The sequence below is a fragment of the Urocampus carinirostris genome, chromosome 15, assembly GCF_059441175.1.
Source record: "Urocampus carinirostris isolate Australia breed hairy pipefish chromosome 15, RoL_Ucar_1.0, whole genome shotgun sequence".
NCBI lineage: Eukaryota > Metazoa > Chordata > Actinopteri > Syngnathiformes > Syngnathidae > Urocampus > Urocampus carinirostris.
In genome coordinates, this window is record NC_142363.1 from 22,462,516 (window position 1) to 22,478,987 (window position 16,472).

Consider the following 16,472-nt stretch of genomic DNA (forward strand, 5'->3'; position numbering starts at 1 on the left):
GTCATCTGCATCATCCAATATGGCGTCCAACAGCCGGCTGCAGCAGGAGGAGGAGGAAGGTTGAGAAAAAAGGAGGAGGAGGAGAGAGTCGGACGCTCAGCGAACAATCTCCGATAGTCTCTGTGGCTAAAAAAAGAAACTAAACGAGCGTCCACAGGTACGTGTTCTGTTTATATTTCTGAAATAATTTTGTAAATCTTAATTTTGGGTGAGAAGCTTTCAAACCGGCGTGATTGCGACATCGGAAGGTGTGCGTCAGTCCATCAGTCAAACGGCCAACATTCGACCTTAAAATTATATTTTCTTAAATTGGAATAACACACGGCAGCGACATAAATCAATCATTATAACAAAGCAAAGCGTGTGCACTCGTTGCCAACCTTAGTGTGTTTAGTAAGTGCTTGATAAGACGTTTATAAAATCCGACGATCACAAGCCATTACTGTATATTAAACACAATGGTGCCCTGTCATTCATGTTAAATGTCATCCTCTTCAAGTCATCTGTCTCCAAACAAACGTATGGGAAAATAAATAATAGAAATGTACAGTAAGAAATTAAATAAAAATTCGACGAACATTTTGTCTCGCATCTTCTGTGCTAAACACTCATTTTGATCCGTGTAGTTGTCATTCTCATTCATGTTAAATGTTTTATCCTAAAATTATTGGTCTCTAAATGAATGTAAGGGGACTAAAGAAAAAAATACTGTAGGAAATAAAACAAAAATACTACGGACATTTTGTCTCTCATCTTTTGTACTGAGCACTCATTTTGATCTGAGCATAGTTGTCATTTGTATTAAAATTCTATGCAATTATGGAAAACACATATTTACAGTTTCTAATGTTTTTACAATTTCTGTATTTATCTATAAGGTGATCAACACAGTATATAACCCTTGAATTTGTTTATTTGTTTTATGTTAAGTGTTTCTACTATGAATAATTACTGGTGGGTTGCGTCGTTTGAAAGTGTAATAGTATGTTTCCACAATGCATAGTTTAAAAGAGCCCTTATAATATGTTTTCCTCTGTACCTATCTTGTTTTTATCTTATTTTAGCACCGCTATTCGGGACAAATCACACACTGTGGTTCCCTTTACTTATAGAGTTGTAGGGGCACTATTTCCTGTGGTGTGTCTTTGGCAAGTACAGCCTGGTGGCAGAATGATTTCATGCTTTTCCTTGTTTTTTTTTTTTTTGTTAGTGTAGCCACAAATTGGCAAAAGCAAGGCCTGTTTCAAATACAGTCCAAAAGCCAACCCAAGCCCCCAAAAAGATAAAAAAAATAAGTTTAAAAAGTCTGCAATCATTACTTTAGGCCAGGAGATGGCAGCAGAAAGTATCAACATTTTAAATTCTAGACAGCACTTTTAACTTGTACAAGTACATGCAGACTTACATGTTATTATTAATCACTATAATGAATAATTATTCCATTGAACACATTTATAGAAGTTGATTTTAACCCCCAAACAGAAAAGGCAAAAAAAAAAAAAAACATAACTTCCCCAAATAATTGAAATACAGGGTGTCCCAAAAAATACATACTCACTTTGACATTAAATCACCTGTCGACACTTTTATGTTTTTCCGATTTGATTTTGGAATAAGAATGGCTGATACTGCGCATATGTTCATACAAAAAGGAATATTCTGAAAACATTTTGGAAATGTGAACAAAATACAGCTAACGTGTAAAACGGTTTCACACAGCCCCTTCTGCTTTGTTTTTACATTTCCAGAATGTTTTCAGATTTGGATTTTGTACAAATTCAAGCCAATTTCATACTCGTGCTTGCGGTTTTCTGTTAACGTAGCATGAAAATGGTGAAAGGACAAAAAGGACAATTTCAAATACAGGCCAAACACCAGCCCAATCACCCTAAAAAAGGTGAAAAAAGACGAGTTTATCCAAGCACGTCTAGGAAATGCACGTACTTGCATGTACCACACAAGCAGCTTGACAGAGGCTGCAATGGTGATTTAAGCCAGGAGATGGCATCAACATATAGAACATTTTCACATTCCAGACACCACCAAGTGTATATACATTTTTTGGAGGACACTGTATAATTAATGTTCCTTCTTGCTACCTCCTAAGTCACAATTTGGCAAACTTTGATTTTAAAAAAACAGTATTGAGTTTTAAAAGATTAATCAGCCAATGTATTTTCATGAGAGCATTATCTATTCTTAATATATTATATTCTCATACATTCTCAATTCCAAAACCATACATTCATATTGTCAACATAAAGCGTAATGTTTACATTTCTTGCAGCTATGCCGTTGTACCTAAGGAAGTCGGTGTTGAACCACAGTGAATTTCTCTGCTGTCAAACGCATTTTTCCAGAGACGCATCAACTTTTAATGAGCCCAAGGCCGGCGTTTCAGCTTAAATGCACATAGGAAAGCGTTGTTGGTGATGGCAGGAATTTTCGCTTGGGATGGCAACTTGAAGCTAGTCTACCTGCTGCACCCTGCTTTGCAACAAAAGCAAAACTTAAGTAAATACACTATTCAAAATATTAAATTAAAATCCAGCTTCTTTCTTCTAAGTATTTATCACTCCTGTCAAATTCCGTCTTTATTCTAGTAATCTTGCACATTTTTTTGTTGATATATATTTCGATTCCAAATGCACATTCATTAGATTCAAATTCAGAATTATGATTCTAGGTTTTGGTTTGGCAGAAGCAAGGTTATGCTCACCCAGCCGGCCCACTTTCTGACTGTCGCCATAGAAACCCGCCATCCAAGGAAAGAAGGAAGGAAGGAAGGGAAGTAAAGTCCTGCAACAAAGAAGAGTGAAAACAATATAGAGAAACCTACGCCCAAATGTAAATGGTAAATAATCTGCATTAAATAGCGCTTTTCAAGTCACTGGAGATTTCAAACCTACCCATTCACACACACACAAATAAGGAGAAATGTATTGGGTCAATATACAGGAGTGAAAATAAGAAAAAAATAGTCTTCCTTGCTCTCTGCAATATCGCTGCACTCGATAATGTTTCAGTTTATGTGACTTGGTAGGCAGCAAAAACCTGTAATCTCCTGGAATACAGACGCTCCCCTATTTATGAATGAGATACGTTCGGGACGATTGTTCGTAAGTTGAATTTGTTCGTAAGTCGCTTCAGTGCTATATTTTGTATAGAATATATGTTTAAGGTTTATATAAGTATGTTTAAGGCTTGTATAAGTAACCTGTATTGATGTGAACTAAAAAATAAACATTTCATAAAATAGTATGCTCTATAAAAATAAATAAAGTTAAGTTTCACTTATTTATTAAAACATGATTTAGTGGTTGACTTTGCTTATTTTTACCCTTATTCTAATAATTACAACCTGGTAATAACATAAGAATAACATTGTGACTGCACAGCAGTAGGCTGTGAGGGCCTACAAAACCTTCTGTGCTGGCCCAACAAATATTGTCAGTTTTCATATTTAATAATTTAACCAATAACATTTCCACCATTACTCTTGCAAGGTTCAGAAATATACCCCGGACGCCTTCAGGAGGAGATTTGAAGGTTTTGGCCCATACAATCAGTCTTGGAGAGAGCAAGTGGTGTAGCCAATCATATTTTGAAGTGGTGTCTGAACGGAAGCTACTAGGTGCTAAGCAACATCACCAGTTTCTCAAAGTGTGTCTGGCTTATACACCCACCCTTCCCCTATCCTCTCCTGGTCTCGCTCAGTCTGAGCTCCCCAAGAGGATCGCGTTTGGGGTGCGTTGCAGCCATTGGACCAGATAACCCGGCGGGGGCCAGTCAGCAAAATCAGGCCCCCCCTCTTGAGTTCTTGAAATCAATTTCACTTCCAGGAGCAAGGATCATTAGAGCCAGTTCGATCATGAGTGACACAAATTCGGTATGGAGTTAAAGGTGTAGTTGTAACATCCACAAAACACCACTGCGACAATCTAGTTATAACATAAATTGTAATTTTAGAAATGCATTTCAAACTGGTATCTGTTTGTGTCAATCAGTAACAAAAAAGCAGGTTTCAAGTTCGAAAAGGTTGGCGACTCCTGGTGTAGGCAATCCACAGAAGCTGACTAGAACTCTCTTTCTTATCTTTCATGTCACAGATGAAGACCAACCTCCTTCTTCCCTACATTCCTCCTCACATTCTTCATCTAAGCTCAGCCTGACATTGAGCTCTCCCTGCAACAACAGCAGACCCGAGAGGAAGCTCCTCCAGTCCACCAACGTGTCCTGTTGCCCCGAAATAGGACGCAGGGGAATGGCCAACCAGAGCTCAGGAACCCCGTTCGAACTCCTGCCCCCACCCGCCACAGTAGGCTTCCTCAAGCTATCGCGTCCATGTTGCTATGCCTTCCCCGCCGGTCGTGGCGACTGCGCCTTCTTCGCCGTCAACGGCTTCACGATGCTTCTGGATGGCGGGTCAGACCCACAGGCTTGCTTCTGGAAGCTGGTCCGCCACTTGGACCGAGTGGATGCCTTGTTGCTCACCCACGCCGGCGCGGACAACCTGGGCGGCATCAACAGTTTCCTGCAGAGGAAGGCAGCCGAAGCGGAGGTCGACTTGACGGGGGATAATGGGTCCGCCAAGCTCATCTCCCCGGAGCTCGGCGTGGTCTTTTTTAATGCCCCTAGTGGGTTACAGCTGGAGCGTCTGTCTTGTGAGTTTAAGATTTCGAAAGTTTTTCTGTGTTGTAACACCATTAGAGTGCTACCTCTTACGACGAGCTTAATTCTTCCCAGGATTGTGCTCATAAGTTGAACTGCTTGTTTACCAAGCAAATTTTTCTGATGTGAAATTTTAAAACTGGTCTGCTCCCGTCCTCCCAAAGTCACAAAGTGAACCCTATACATAGATAAAATACATCTTAATGATCACTAAAAACACATTTAAATGGTAATTAAATATACTAAAAATAATAGCAAGTAATAAGATAAATAAGATCATATTAACAAAATAAAATGCAGTTCATTATGAGCGCCGTGATGTTTGGGAACGATATGGAAGAAGGCCCAGTGACGGTAGCCAGCAGGAGTAAGGGTGATCGCATACCTGTCAAGTTATACATTTTCCCTGTTTGTTTTTTGTTATTGTGTCATTACGCATCGGTTAAAACGATGTCTACCAATTTTTACACAGAGGGGGGGAAAAAAACGCCCATTTCAATTCTAATCGAGATCTTCTCTGTCACTGGGAGCAGACTCCATACCTGTCAACCTGTACGGTTTTGCCGTACAAAGTCCGTTTTCTATGCGTTTTAAGATGAGAATGACGTACAAGGAAATCTGTACGGAAAAGCGCAAATTTGCGTTTGCCGCCTGGGGATTTCCCATCATGCATCATTCAAATTTTTTTTTTTTTAAATTAAAAAAAAAAATAATATATATATATATATGTGTGTGGTGTACGATTATTTTGTATTTTTACAGGAAAATACGACAGTTTGTACGGGCATGGAGCCGTGGAGGTTGACAGGCATGAGACTCCCAACGTCACCGTAGATTGCTAATATTTTCACAGTATCGTACTTAGTCGGTCTTGCTCTGAGTAAATAGGTGCTGCTTTGTGTTTGTTAGATTTATTATTGCTTAATAAAGAAGATTTGCAAACATTAATGAGGGGAGAAGTTTGACAGGTATGTGATCGAGAGATAGATAGAGACGATCTTAAGCACTTACTGTACACCTTTAAATTAAGTTACTGTAACTTTAAATGAATGTACACACAAAACATTTTTATGGCACAATTTTATATTTTTTTGCCTGTAGTAAGTTGCACTTCATTTCATAATATTATTGTTATTATTATTAATATTATTATTATTGTAAAACAACATTTTTTTTAAATTACCTGACAAAAAAACTCACTTTAGACCCACAATGAAATGACTTTTGCTAAAAGAACTTAGTTGTTTGTATAATTTTAGTAATTATTTGAGTTTTATATCACAATATTTCAGACGAAAATCTTAATAGTCATCAATACCAATAGCCAAACAACAATGTATAAAAATCCTTTCACTATGTAAAAAAAATGGAGAAGAATTAAGACTAAACACCTATAAATAACAAAATAATATTTGCTCTTATATTGAATTTATTATTTGGTCATGCATTTCAGTATTAATCAAATTACTGATTCCTGATTAGTACATGGCCACTAAAGGGCAGCCAATACTGCTACCAGCCACTGCCAATTTGTTTTAAAAAAACGCTGATATTTGCAACGATTCGTCCGTATTATGCCCAGCTGTCCTTATTAAATGATGAGGATGATGATTATGAAAACAGTAAGAACTTTACTTTATTAGGAAAGTAGATACATCTTTTAATTGTTTCACTCATGTGTCATCAGGTCTGGAGAACTTAAAGTCCACTGAACACGCAGCTCTAACTATACGCCTGTTAAAGAAATTGGACATCAGACCCCACCCCATGTTTCGACCACCGGCGGCACCCCCGGATCCCATCGTCTTGTTCCAAAAAATGGGCGTGGGACAGCTTGACCTGTACATCCTCAGCCCAGTGCAAAACAGCCCTGAGTACCAGACCTTCATGCGAGAATGGCCAGATGGCTCCGATCTGGCCTCAGTCTGCGCCCTCCTCGTGTGGCAACCGGCGTGTCCCCAGGAGAAAGTGGTCCGAGTGCTGTTTCCAGGTGTAACTCCGCAAGCCAAACTACTGCAGGGTTTGGAGAAGCTCAAGAGCTTGGCCTTCCTGCAGAAACCTGTGGTGACCACTGGAGACCTGGAGAGAATGGGGGACAGCGGGAAGACTAAACGAATCGAAAATAGGGACAGCCGTTCCCAAGGGAAGGAGGCACAAGTAAAACTGAGAAAAGAGGCCAAGGACAAGGGGAAACTTTTTGTACTAGAGAAGAATGTATCCAAGAAAGCTAGTGAGAAAGATGCTAAAAAGAATGGAAAGGAGCAAAACATCATCTTGCGGAACGGTGTTGGGAAAAAGGAGTCTTTCAAACCAAAGAACGACAACAAAAATAAAGTAAACAAGGACGCCCGAAATGACTCTAAATTGATGAGAAAAACAGCTGGAAAAGACAGTAAAAAACTAAAATCAGTTCCAGAATTGCAGAAAATAGACTCCTCAAGACCAGAGAATGAGCCAAAACAAGAAATATCAAAGCAGGTGCCCCATAAACCATCTACACCAAAGGATGTGACTGCTGATATCTCTCAACCTCGGGACAAAATAGAGAAAGAAGAATCAGATATTGGTGATGGTAGGAAGACCTGTAGCGGCTCAGGGAAGGAAGCAATAGAAAAACCCGCAGAAGTTGTAAATCTGCAGTCCGTTAAGGCTGGAGACCACTTTGAAATTGTAAAGAAACCAGCAAAGGTGGTCGGGTTTCCAGCCCCATTAAAGCAGATGCCAAAGAACGACCCAAGTGTCGAGATGGACTTGACACCAACTGAGTACACCCTCCTAGATGGTGCTTTGAGAACAAGTCCTCCCTCGCGATCGTCTCCCGGTAACCAGGCCTCCTCGGAGGAGAAGACTGTAGGACAAAGCTCGCCAGATTCCAGACCCAACAGCGCCGGACACACTCCTTACTGTCTGTCTCCGGATGACAAGTGGTGCAACAGAGATGTCCTCAAAAAACTTCAGGAAGAAGTCAACCCACCTGATTTATCATTTAAGCCGGCCCAACCCAACCCCAGAGAGAAGCACTTGACTTTCCTTTCCTTGGGACCTTTAAAGGACGGCTACTCAGACCCATTGGCCTCCGTGGCCAACACCACTACATCCACGCATTCCATGCCGGCAGAGGTGAGCTCACCCCAGTCCACCGAAGTGGACGAGTCGCTGTCCATGTCCTTGGAACACGGGCCGGCGGCAGACGAAAACAGCCATCATCCCAACGGAATGTCCAAGAACTTCAGGCCTTTGGCAGCAGAAACTGGACGGTCTCAAGTGCCGGCCCCCTTGCATTTCGAGTCCCCGGCTCACGATGTGGACCTATGTCTGGTTTCCCCCTGTGAGTTCAAGCATTTCAAACCACCGGAATCTGATTCAGGTGACAAAATCCACAAAGCTACCCTCAAGGACACCACGCCGGATGAATCGAAAGCCCCCGTCTGCATGGAAGAGTGCCTGACCACCACGGTTGATGGAGTCCTGGACTCAGACGAGGAGTCTTGCAGCATTCCGCTAAACATCTGCGACTCTCGGGTCTTACCGCGGGACCCACTTCCCGCCCGGCTGAGGGATAGTCCACCACCCCCTCCTCATCCTGACACCACCATGCCCGTCCTTCAGTCAGACGCTGGTACTCATGGGAAGAACGTGAAAATTAGTGGTGTGAGAGGGAAAACATCTGGGGTGAGTTGAAGCTGCTTTAACACCTGAGTTGAAACTTTAAACATTTGAAGCAATTGATGGATAGAGTGACGAAAGGATGATGGATGGATGGAATGATGGCTGTTGTAGATCCTATAAATTAGTGCCATCAACACTATGAAGCTTTAATTCTGAGGTAATGCTTTGAATCTGTTTCAACTCTAGTTTATAGTTTACTGATGCTTTAACTTTGGAGTAATGTAGCTTTAGACTACTAAAGTGTTAGAGCTGCTCTAACAATCAATTTCAATCAACTAAAGTTTAACTGTTTAAACATTAAGGATGCTTTAATGCTGGAGTAAAGCAGCGTTAACTCTGGAGTTAATACTTTAAAGCTACTTTAACTTATATTTGGAGTTGAAGCAAATACATTAACTCTGAATTGACACGTTATTCAGGACTGTCAGGAAATAGTATTTTGAGAAAGTTCTTTATTTTCTGGCATTCAGTTGAAAAACAAAAATATCATTCATTCTGCATTCTGTCACGAGCGGTACAAGCAGAGGACCCAAATGCGCAACGTTCCACACAATGCTTTATTAAGGGATCGGAGAAGTCAGGGCGGGAGGAAAAAGACAGAGATCTGGTGCTTGTTGGCCAGTAGGAGCGGGAAGCCCTCGCAAACGAAGCGTGGTCGGAGATCGGAACAAGTCGAGCAGCCGGGACGGGATTGGGAGCGTGGTCGGAGATCGGAACAGGTCGGACAGCCGTGATGGGAGTTGGAGTGTGATCGGAGATCGGAACAAGTCGGGTTGCCGGGACGAGTGGGATGTCAGGGATCGGGGATCGATACAGAAAACAGAATCAGGATACGGGTAGCCGGGACAGGAGAACAGAGCTTGGATCGGGGATCGATACAGGAAACAGGTCGGGATCAAAACGGGAGCCAGAGTCAAAAGTGCTTGCCTTGCATGCGCTGAGGTTCGCAGACGGACTGACCAGGAGTGAACGAGAATGACGTGTTTAAATAAGAGGCGGACTAATTAGGGAACGAGTGGCAGCTGGGGCTGAACAAGTGAGCGCAGTTGAGGGCAATTGGGAAATCATGACACAGTCATTACAAATCAACTGAAAACTTAAAGTCTTATTGTTTTAATATTGCTGATTATGGCTTAAACTCTAATATCATATCTCAAAATATTAGAATATCCTGATAAAGTAAACTGCTTTTTTCATTCTAATGCTGATACACAACTGTTGATCAGCAAAATCAAGTTTATAATATTTCAGTTGATTTGTAATTAATCCACAACGTGTGACATTTTATGTTTTTATAATTGCTTTATGGAAAATAAAGAACTTTATAACAATATTCTAACTTTCAGGCCTGTACTTTCAGCTTATGATCACACTAACTCTTTCAATCATTCATTGATTCTTAGAAGGATGCGCCTTTGAGGCTGAGTTCTGGAAAAATACGGAACACAAGCGTCGTCACCAAATCAAAAAAGGACGAGCTGTTATCTCGTGCATCCAACACGACCCGTCCAGCAAAACCGGAGTCCCGTTGTCCCTCTTCAACCGAGGAGGCCAGAATCTTTGTGGACCTGGCGTACGTTCCCTCTGGAGCATCTGTATCCACCGTCGGTGTGGACTTCTTCAAGAACGTCCGCTCGTCCTGCTATGTGGTTAGCGGCGACTGCCCAGAAAGGGAAAAGCTAATGCGGCAGACGCTCGATGCCCTGCTCGATGCAAAGGCCGGCTGGGAGCATGCTACGCAGGTTAGCACGCCAATGGGTCATAGTATAAAAATTCACGGAGACATAATAAACCCGTTTGAAGCCTAATGAATAAAAGGTTGTCCTACTGAGACGATACTCAATATTTTATAGATAATGATAACACTAAAGAAGTTTGATATCACATTTGTCAGACTGATATAATTCCTTATATTGCAGTAGTCATCAATATAGATGAAGGTATCACTAAAGATGTTTGATTTTCAGACTGATACAATAGTCTTCAATAGAAACAATATCAATAAAGATGTTCGATACCACTTTTTCATACTGATATAATACTCAACATATTGGTAGTTATCTACATGATATAGCTAAATATGTTAATTGCTACTTTTAATCAGACTGATTCAATGTTCAATATTTGAGTTATCAATACATATGACGATTCCAAAGATATTCATTATCACTTTTTTCATTCTGATACTGATACACAACTCTTGATTACTCATTGATACAGCATTATTATTGATGCCAATAATGTCGGTTTTTTGAGCTATCAATGCTGTATCTGCTACTTTTATTAACTAATGAAACAATAAAAAAATCTACATTTTTTTAAATTTTAAATCAATACAAACAACAATACCACTATAGATGTTTGATATCACTTTTTTCATTCTAATGCTGATACACAACTGTTGATTAATCACTGATACTGGTATCAGATTCTCAGGATTAGCATTATTATTGATGCCAATACAGTCTGTTTTAAAGCTATCAATGCCATATCGGCTCCATTTATTGACTAATGAAACGTTTTAAAAAAAATAAAAGAATGATGAATTGTAAATATGAAACAATATTTTAGTTGGATTTTACGGTATTTTACTCTATTTTTGGGAGAAGAAATTGATATTTGTGTACTTATTTTACCAGTATCTGGTATCAGTACCAATCTAGAAAAAGGAGGTATCACTCATCCCTACTAGATACCAATAGCACTAATACTTAAATTTATCTTGCTAGATTATTGATATTTCAAAGAATTACCTATGAAACCCAGCCAAATAGTTTTCCTCTGAATTTTATCAAATATAGGCTGTAAAATATTCCTGTAATTTAAATGTTTAGTTCCTGATTGTAAGGCCATTATAGGGCAGCGGTTACTGGAATTGAACTCATGCTGTTCATGGTAATAAAATGCGTGTGTTATCAAGAAATATGTATCGTAATTGCAAAGAAATGAATGGCAATTCAATTTTACGATTTTTGTTTTGTTTTTTCTAAACAGGTGACGCTGATCCCCACTTTCGAGTCAACGTCCATGCAGGATTGGTACCAGCAGACGGTGGAGCGTCAGAAGGAACTGGACGTTCTGGTTCTTGGCTCCAACAGCACCGTGGCCATGCAGGACGATACCTTCCCCGCCTGCAAGATTGAGTTCTGAACCGGAACCCCCCATCTACTTTGTTATGCTACGATAGAGGACCGATCCTGACATATGAAGATTTAAATGTATGAATAAATAAATACCTAAAAAGATAGGCCATAGAAATAAATGAACACATAAAAATCACGTAAATCCTAAATATATTCTATAAATGCAATGCAGTCATTTTTTTATGTGTTCTGTCTTTTATTTTGTCATATATTTCGGTATTTATTTTGTCACATTTTTGTCATGTATTTTTGTTGTGTAATTTGTCTTTTTTTGTTGTGTATTTTGTCCACACAAAATGTTATCCAAAGGTAGGGGCAAACAAGTTGCTTGGGCTTTTCGCCTATTGGTTGATCAGTGATGAATGAATCGGATCAGCCAATAAGTGAGAAGCTCAGCCAGTTCGATAATATTTTGTGGTGACAAAATACATGACAAAATACATGACAATATATACAACAATATACACGACTAAATAAATGAAAAAATACATGACAGAATACACGACAAAATATACGATAAAATATAAGAGAAAGTACACGACAAAACAGATGACAAAAGACATGATAAAATACACGACAATATATACAATTCATAGACACGACCAAAAAAATGAAAAAAATAAATGAGAGAATACACGACAAAATACATGACAATATACACTATTTAATACATGACAAAACACATGACAAAAGACACGATAAAACACACGACAATATAAACAACAATATACATGACAAAAAATTTTTTTAAATAAATGAGAGAATACAGGATAACATATACGACAAAATACATGACAATATACGCAACAAAATACATGACAAAACACATGACAAAATATACGATGAAATATACGACAAAGTACACGACAAAACACATGACAAAAGACACGATAAAATACACGACAATATATACAATAATAGACACGACCAAAAAAATGAAAAAAATAAATGAGAGAATACACGACAAAACACATGACAAAATACACTATTTAATACATGACAAAAGACATGATAAAATACACGACAATATATACAATAATAGACACGACCAAAAAAATGAAAAAAATAAATGAGAGAATACACGACAAAACACATGACAAAATACACTATTTAATACATGACAAAAGACACGATAAAACACACGACAATATATACAACAATATACATGACAAAAACATTTTTAAAATAAATGAGAGAATACAGGACAACATATACGACAAAATACATGACAATATACGCGACAAAATACATGACAAAGTACATGACAAAACACATGACAAAATATACGATGAAATATACGACAAAGTACATGACAAAAGACACGATAAAATACACGACAATATATACAATAATAGACACGACCAAAAAAATGAAAAAAATAAATGAGAGAATACACGACAAAATACATGACAAAATATACGACGAAATACACGACAAAACACATGACAAAATACACTATTTAATACATGACAAAACACATGACAAAAGACACGATAAAACACACAACAATATATACAACAATATACATGACAAAAAAAATAAAATAAATGAGAGAATATACAACAACATATACAACAAAATACATGACAACATACTTGACAATACACGCGACAAAATACATGACAAAGTACATGACAAAATACACCATAAAAGACGTGAAAAAATATACGACCAAATACACGACAAAATACATGAAAAAATACACGACAATATATACAACAATATACACGACCCAAAAATGAAAAAATACATGACAGAATGCACTAAAAAATATTCGACAAAATACATGACAATTTACGCGACAAAATACATGACAAAGTACATGACAAAATACACCACAAAACACGTGAAAAAATACAACTAAATACATGGTAAATTATACGACAAAATACATGACAAAATTCATGGCAACATACACGACGAAATACCCGTCAAAATACAACGAAATACATGACAGAATACACAACAAAATATACAACAATATACAACACCAAAAAAATGAAAAAATACATGACAGAATACACTTCCAAATATACGACAAAATACATGACAATATATATGTGACAAAATACATGACAAAGTACATGACAAAATGCACCACATAAGATGTGAAAAAATACAGTTAAATACATGGTAAATTATACGACAAAATACATGACAAAATTCATGGAAACATACACAACTAAATACCCGACAAAATACAACGAAATATCTGAAAAAATACACGACAATATATACAATAATACAACCGACCCAAAAAAATGAAAAAATACATGACAGAATACACTACAAAATATATGACAAAATACATGACAAAGTATATGACAAAATACACCACAAAACACATGAAAAAATACAACTAAATACATGGTAAATTATACGACAAAATACATGACAAAATTCATGGCAACATACACGTCAAAATACCCGTCAAAATACAACGATATATATTACAAAATACACGACGAAATACATGATAAATTGCACTAGAAAACCCATGAAAAAATTCAAAAGGACAAACTAAATGACAAAACGCATTTATTTATGAATATGGCATGTATTTTTTAATATCTGTTTATCCATACAGTTATTTCTTCATATGGTCCTTAATATACTACATTCATGCTAGCATCGTGTTACATTCATGTACTGCACTTTTACGTTCATGATGAATCTCAATATTCGAAGAGAGCGGAAATGGATTCGATGTGACGTTATCTCCGCCCGACTCTCATCACTCATTTTCCGAACTATCGGATGATCTCATCTGCATAACGATGGATTAGTGAAACTGACCCAACCCGCCAAAGTAAAACATCACCCAGGCTGCTATTGTGATTGTAATCCGTTGATACTATAGATGCTTAAATGGGATTGTATTGCAAGTGAATGTTGCTTGGTATTGTTGCCCGCCACCAGTCGCAAACACATAGTACACTATAGTACATTTTTTTGTAGGGCCAGACCAGTGTTAATTGTCATTCGTAGATCAAAAGTATAAATTTGATTTTTCGTGATTTATCAGATGATCAACCAAATCTCTGAATTGTATCTTGCTGTTTAGCCGGTTGGCATGAGCCTAAAAAACAAATCTATATCAGTCAGGCCCTAATATTTTGCACATCATCAAAAAAGGCGATGGCTTTCTGTAAATAAAATAATTATAGAACAAGAAGACAAGTTTTAATGTGTGTTTTTTCTAGTAACAAGACCTAAAATAACAAATTTGAACCATCTCATAAATCCTAATCGGTGACTTTTCCCCACTCAATTAAAACAAATTGCTTAAATTATGTATTTATTTTTTATATTCGATCATTTTGTAGTCTGATGTGGATTCATTCAACTGGAAATTGTTCATTTTATTGCAAACTTTTTTAAACTAAGAGTTTATTTTCTTCCTAATTACCGCTAAGGGATACCAGGTTGATTTCCATTTCTAAAGTAACTTTTCATGTTGTTACTATGTTATTACCAGGTTAATTATTGGATGTAGAATAGACTCAATAATAATTTTACTGGAAAATCACAATGACCCATCACTGTTGAGCTTTTTTCAGAACCTATCCACAGGCACCACATTGGAGACCCCAGTCTAATGTATTTTTTCCATAAGTTTTATGCAATTGTATTTAATCACTAATAGTAATTTTGTTTTCAAGAACATACGATACATGTGACCAAAGTTATAACCCTTTTTATTGCATATACTTGTCAAAAGCAGAACAGGAGGAGGACCCAGACGCGTAACGTTTACTCACAAGTTTATTGAGATATAGAGGAAAACAAACGCCAGCGATCCGGTGCTCGCTGGACAAGGGAACCAAGCCGCTCACAGGATCAGAATGCAGAAGTGGATTTCCTGGAGCCGGAGATTGTAGTGTGGTCAAACGGGCAAAACGTGTCGATAGCCGGAGCGGGAGATCAGAGCATGGTCGGTAGTCAAAAACGGGTCGTTAGCCAGAGACAAACGGGGAATCAGGAACATACGAGTTATGTACGGATGAAAAACAGGACCGACGGGAGCCAGAGTCAAAGTGCTTGCCTTGCATATACAGAGGTTTGCTGACAGACTGACAGGGAGAGACTGGCGTACTGGGTATAAATAGGAGGGAAATTAATCAGGCCACAAGCAACAGCTGCCGCCAAACGAGCCGGCACAGGTGAGGTCAATGAGTAATCATGACAATACTGTAATTAACATTATGTCTAAATACTGTGCCGCTAGGGGGCAACAACGAAAATATTTTTTTTTTCAAACCATTTCTACATTTTCAATTATGTTTCATTTTGTTGTTTATTGTAAATGTACTATATCACTGATGTTTTTAACATGGAAACAGCATTTTCACCAAGAAATTCCTCTTCTTCATTGTGTGAAAATTAATTATATGTTCATCAAGTGACCAATGTTAGTACCTTTTTATAGCAAATAGTTGATGTTCACGGATCTTTTAACCGACTGGATTGTCGGGTACTACTAAGGACGTAACTCTGAACAGCTTTCTCCATTGTTGACGGTTCCTGGCCTGTTCTTTGGGTCGTGACAAAGTTGGCACCAGTCCATTCCTTGATGTTGTCGACCCAGTTCCGTTTCTTTCTTTCTCTCTTCCTGCCCCCTTGGACTGTGCCCTGGAGAATTTTCCTGGCCAGTCCTGGTGATCTTGTGACATGACCATACGACTGAAGATTTCATCTGCGCACAGTAGACAACGGTTCTTCGTAGGATCCAATGTGCCCTCTGATGGTGTTACGCACCGTTAGGTTTCTCTCATGGGCTATGTAGCTGATGCATGGAAGGTTCCTGCATGGCATCTCCATGCCCTGGATTTTCCATTCCAGCTTTGCTGTGGAAGTCCATGTCTCGCAAGCATAGAGGAAGATGGAAGTAACCAGCGCTTGCACTGCTATGTTCTTGTTCCTACATATGGGTTGAAGTCTGGCAAGTGCTGTTGTGGTTTGAGCTATCCTTGCCCTGATTTCTAGGTT

General features: G+C 38.4%; 1 protein-coding gene across 1 annotated transcript; it reads left to right on the top strand.

Annotated features, from left to right (window-relative positions):
- The first annotated feature begins 74 nt into the window (after positions 1 to 74).
- Positions 75 to 13,536, top strand: LOC148351851 (microtubule-associated protein 1S-like). The gene is made up of 6 exons (XM_088354429.1): positions 75 to 157; positions 2,702 to 2,854; positions 4,110 to 4,664; positions 6,359 to 8,343; positions 9,744 to 10,082; positions 11,335 to 13,536. The coding sequence occupies exons 3-6, from the start codon at positions 4,265 to 4,267 to the stop codon at positions 11,488 to 11,490; spliced, it is 2,880 nt and encodes a 959-aa protein (XP_088210555.1). The 5' UTR covers positions 75 to 157; positions 2,702 to 2,854; positions 4,110 to 4,264; the 3' UTR covers positions 11,491 to 13,536.
- The last annotated feature ends 2,936 nt before the right edge of the window (positions 13,537 to 16,472 follow it).

Coding starts and splice junctions, on each gene's coding strand:
- LOC148351851 (XM_088354429.1), top strand. CDS start 4,265: ATGGCCAACCAGAGCTCAGGAACCCCGTTCGAACTCCTGCCCCCACCC. Junction 8,344..9,743: donor TGAGAGGGAAAACATCTGGG/GTGAGTTGAAGC, acceptor ATTGATTCTTAG/AAGGATGCGCCTTTGAGGCT. Junction 10,083..11,334: donor GCTGGGAGCATGCTACGCAG/GTTAGCACGCCA, acceptor TTTTCTAAACAG/GTGACGCTGATCCCCACTTT.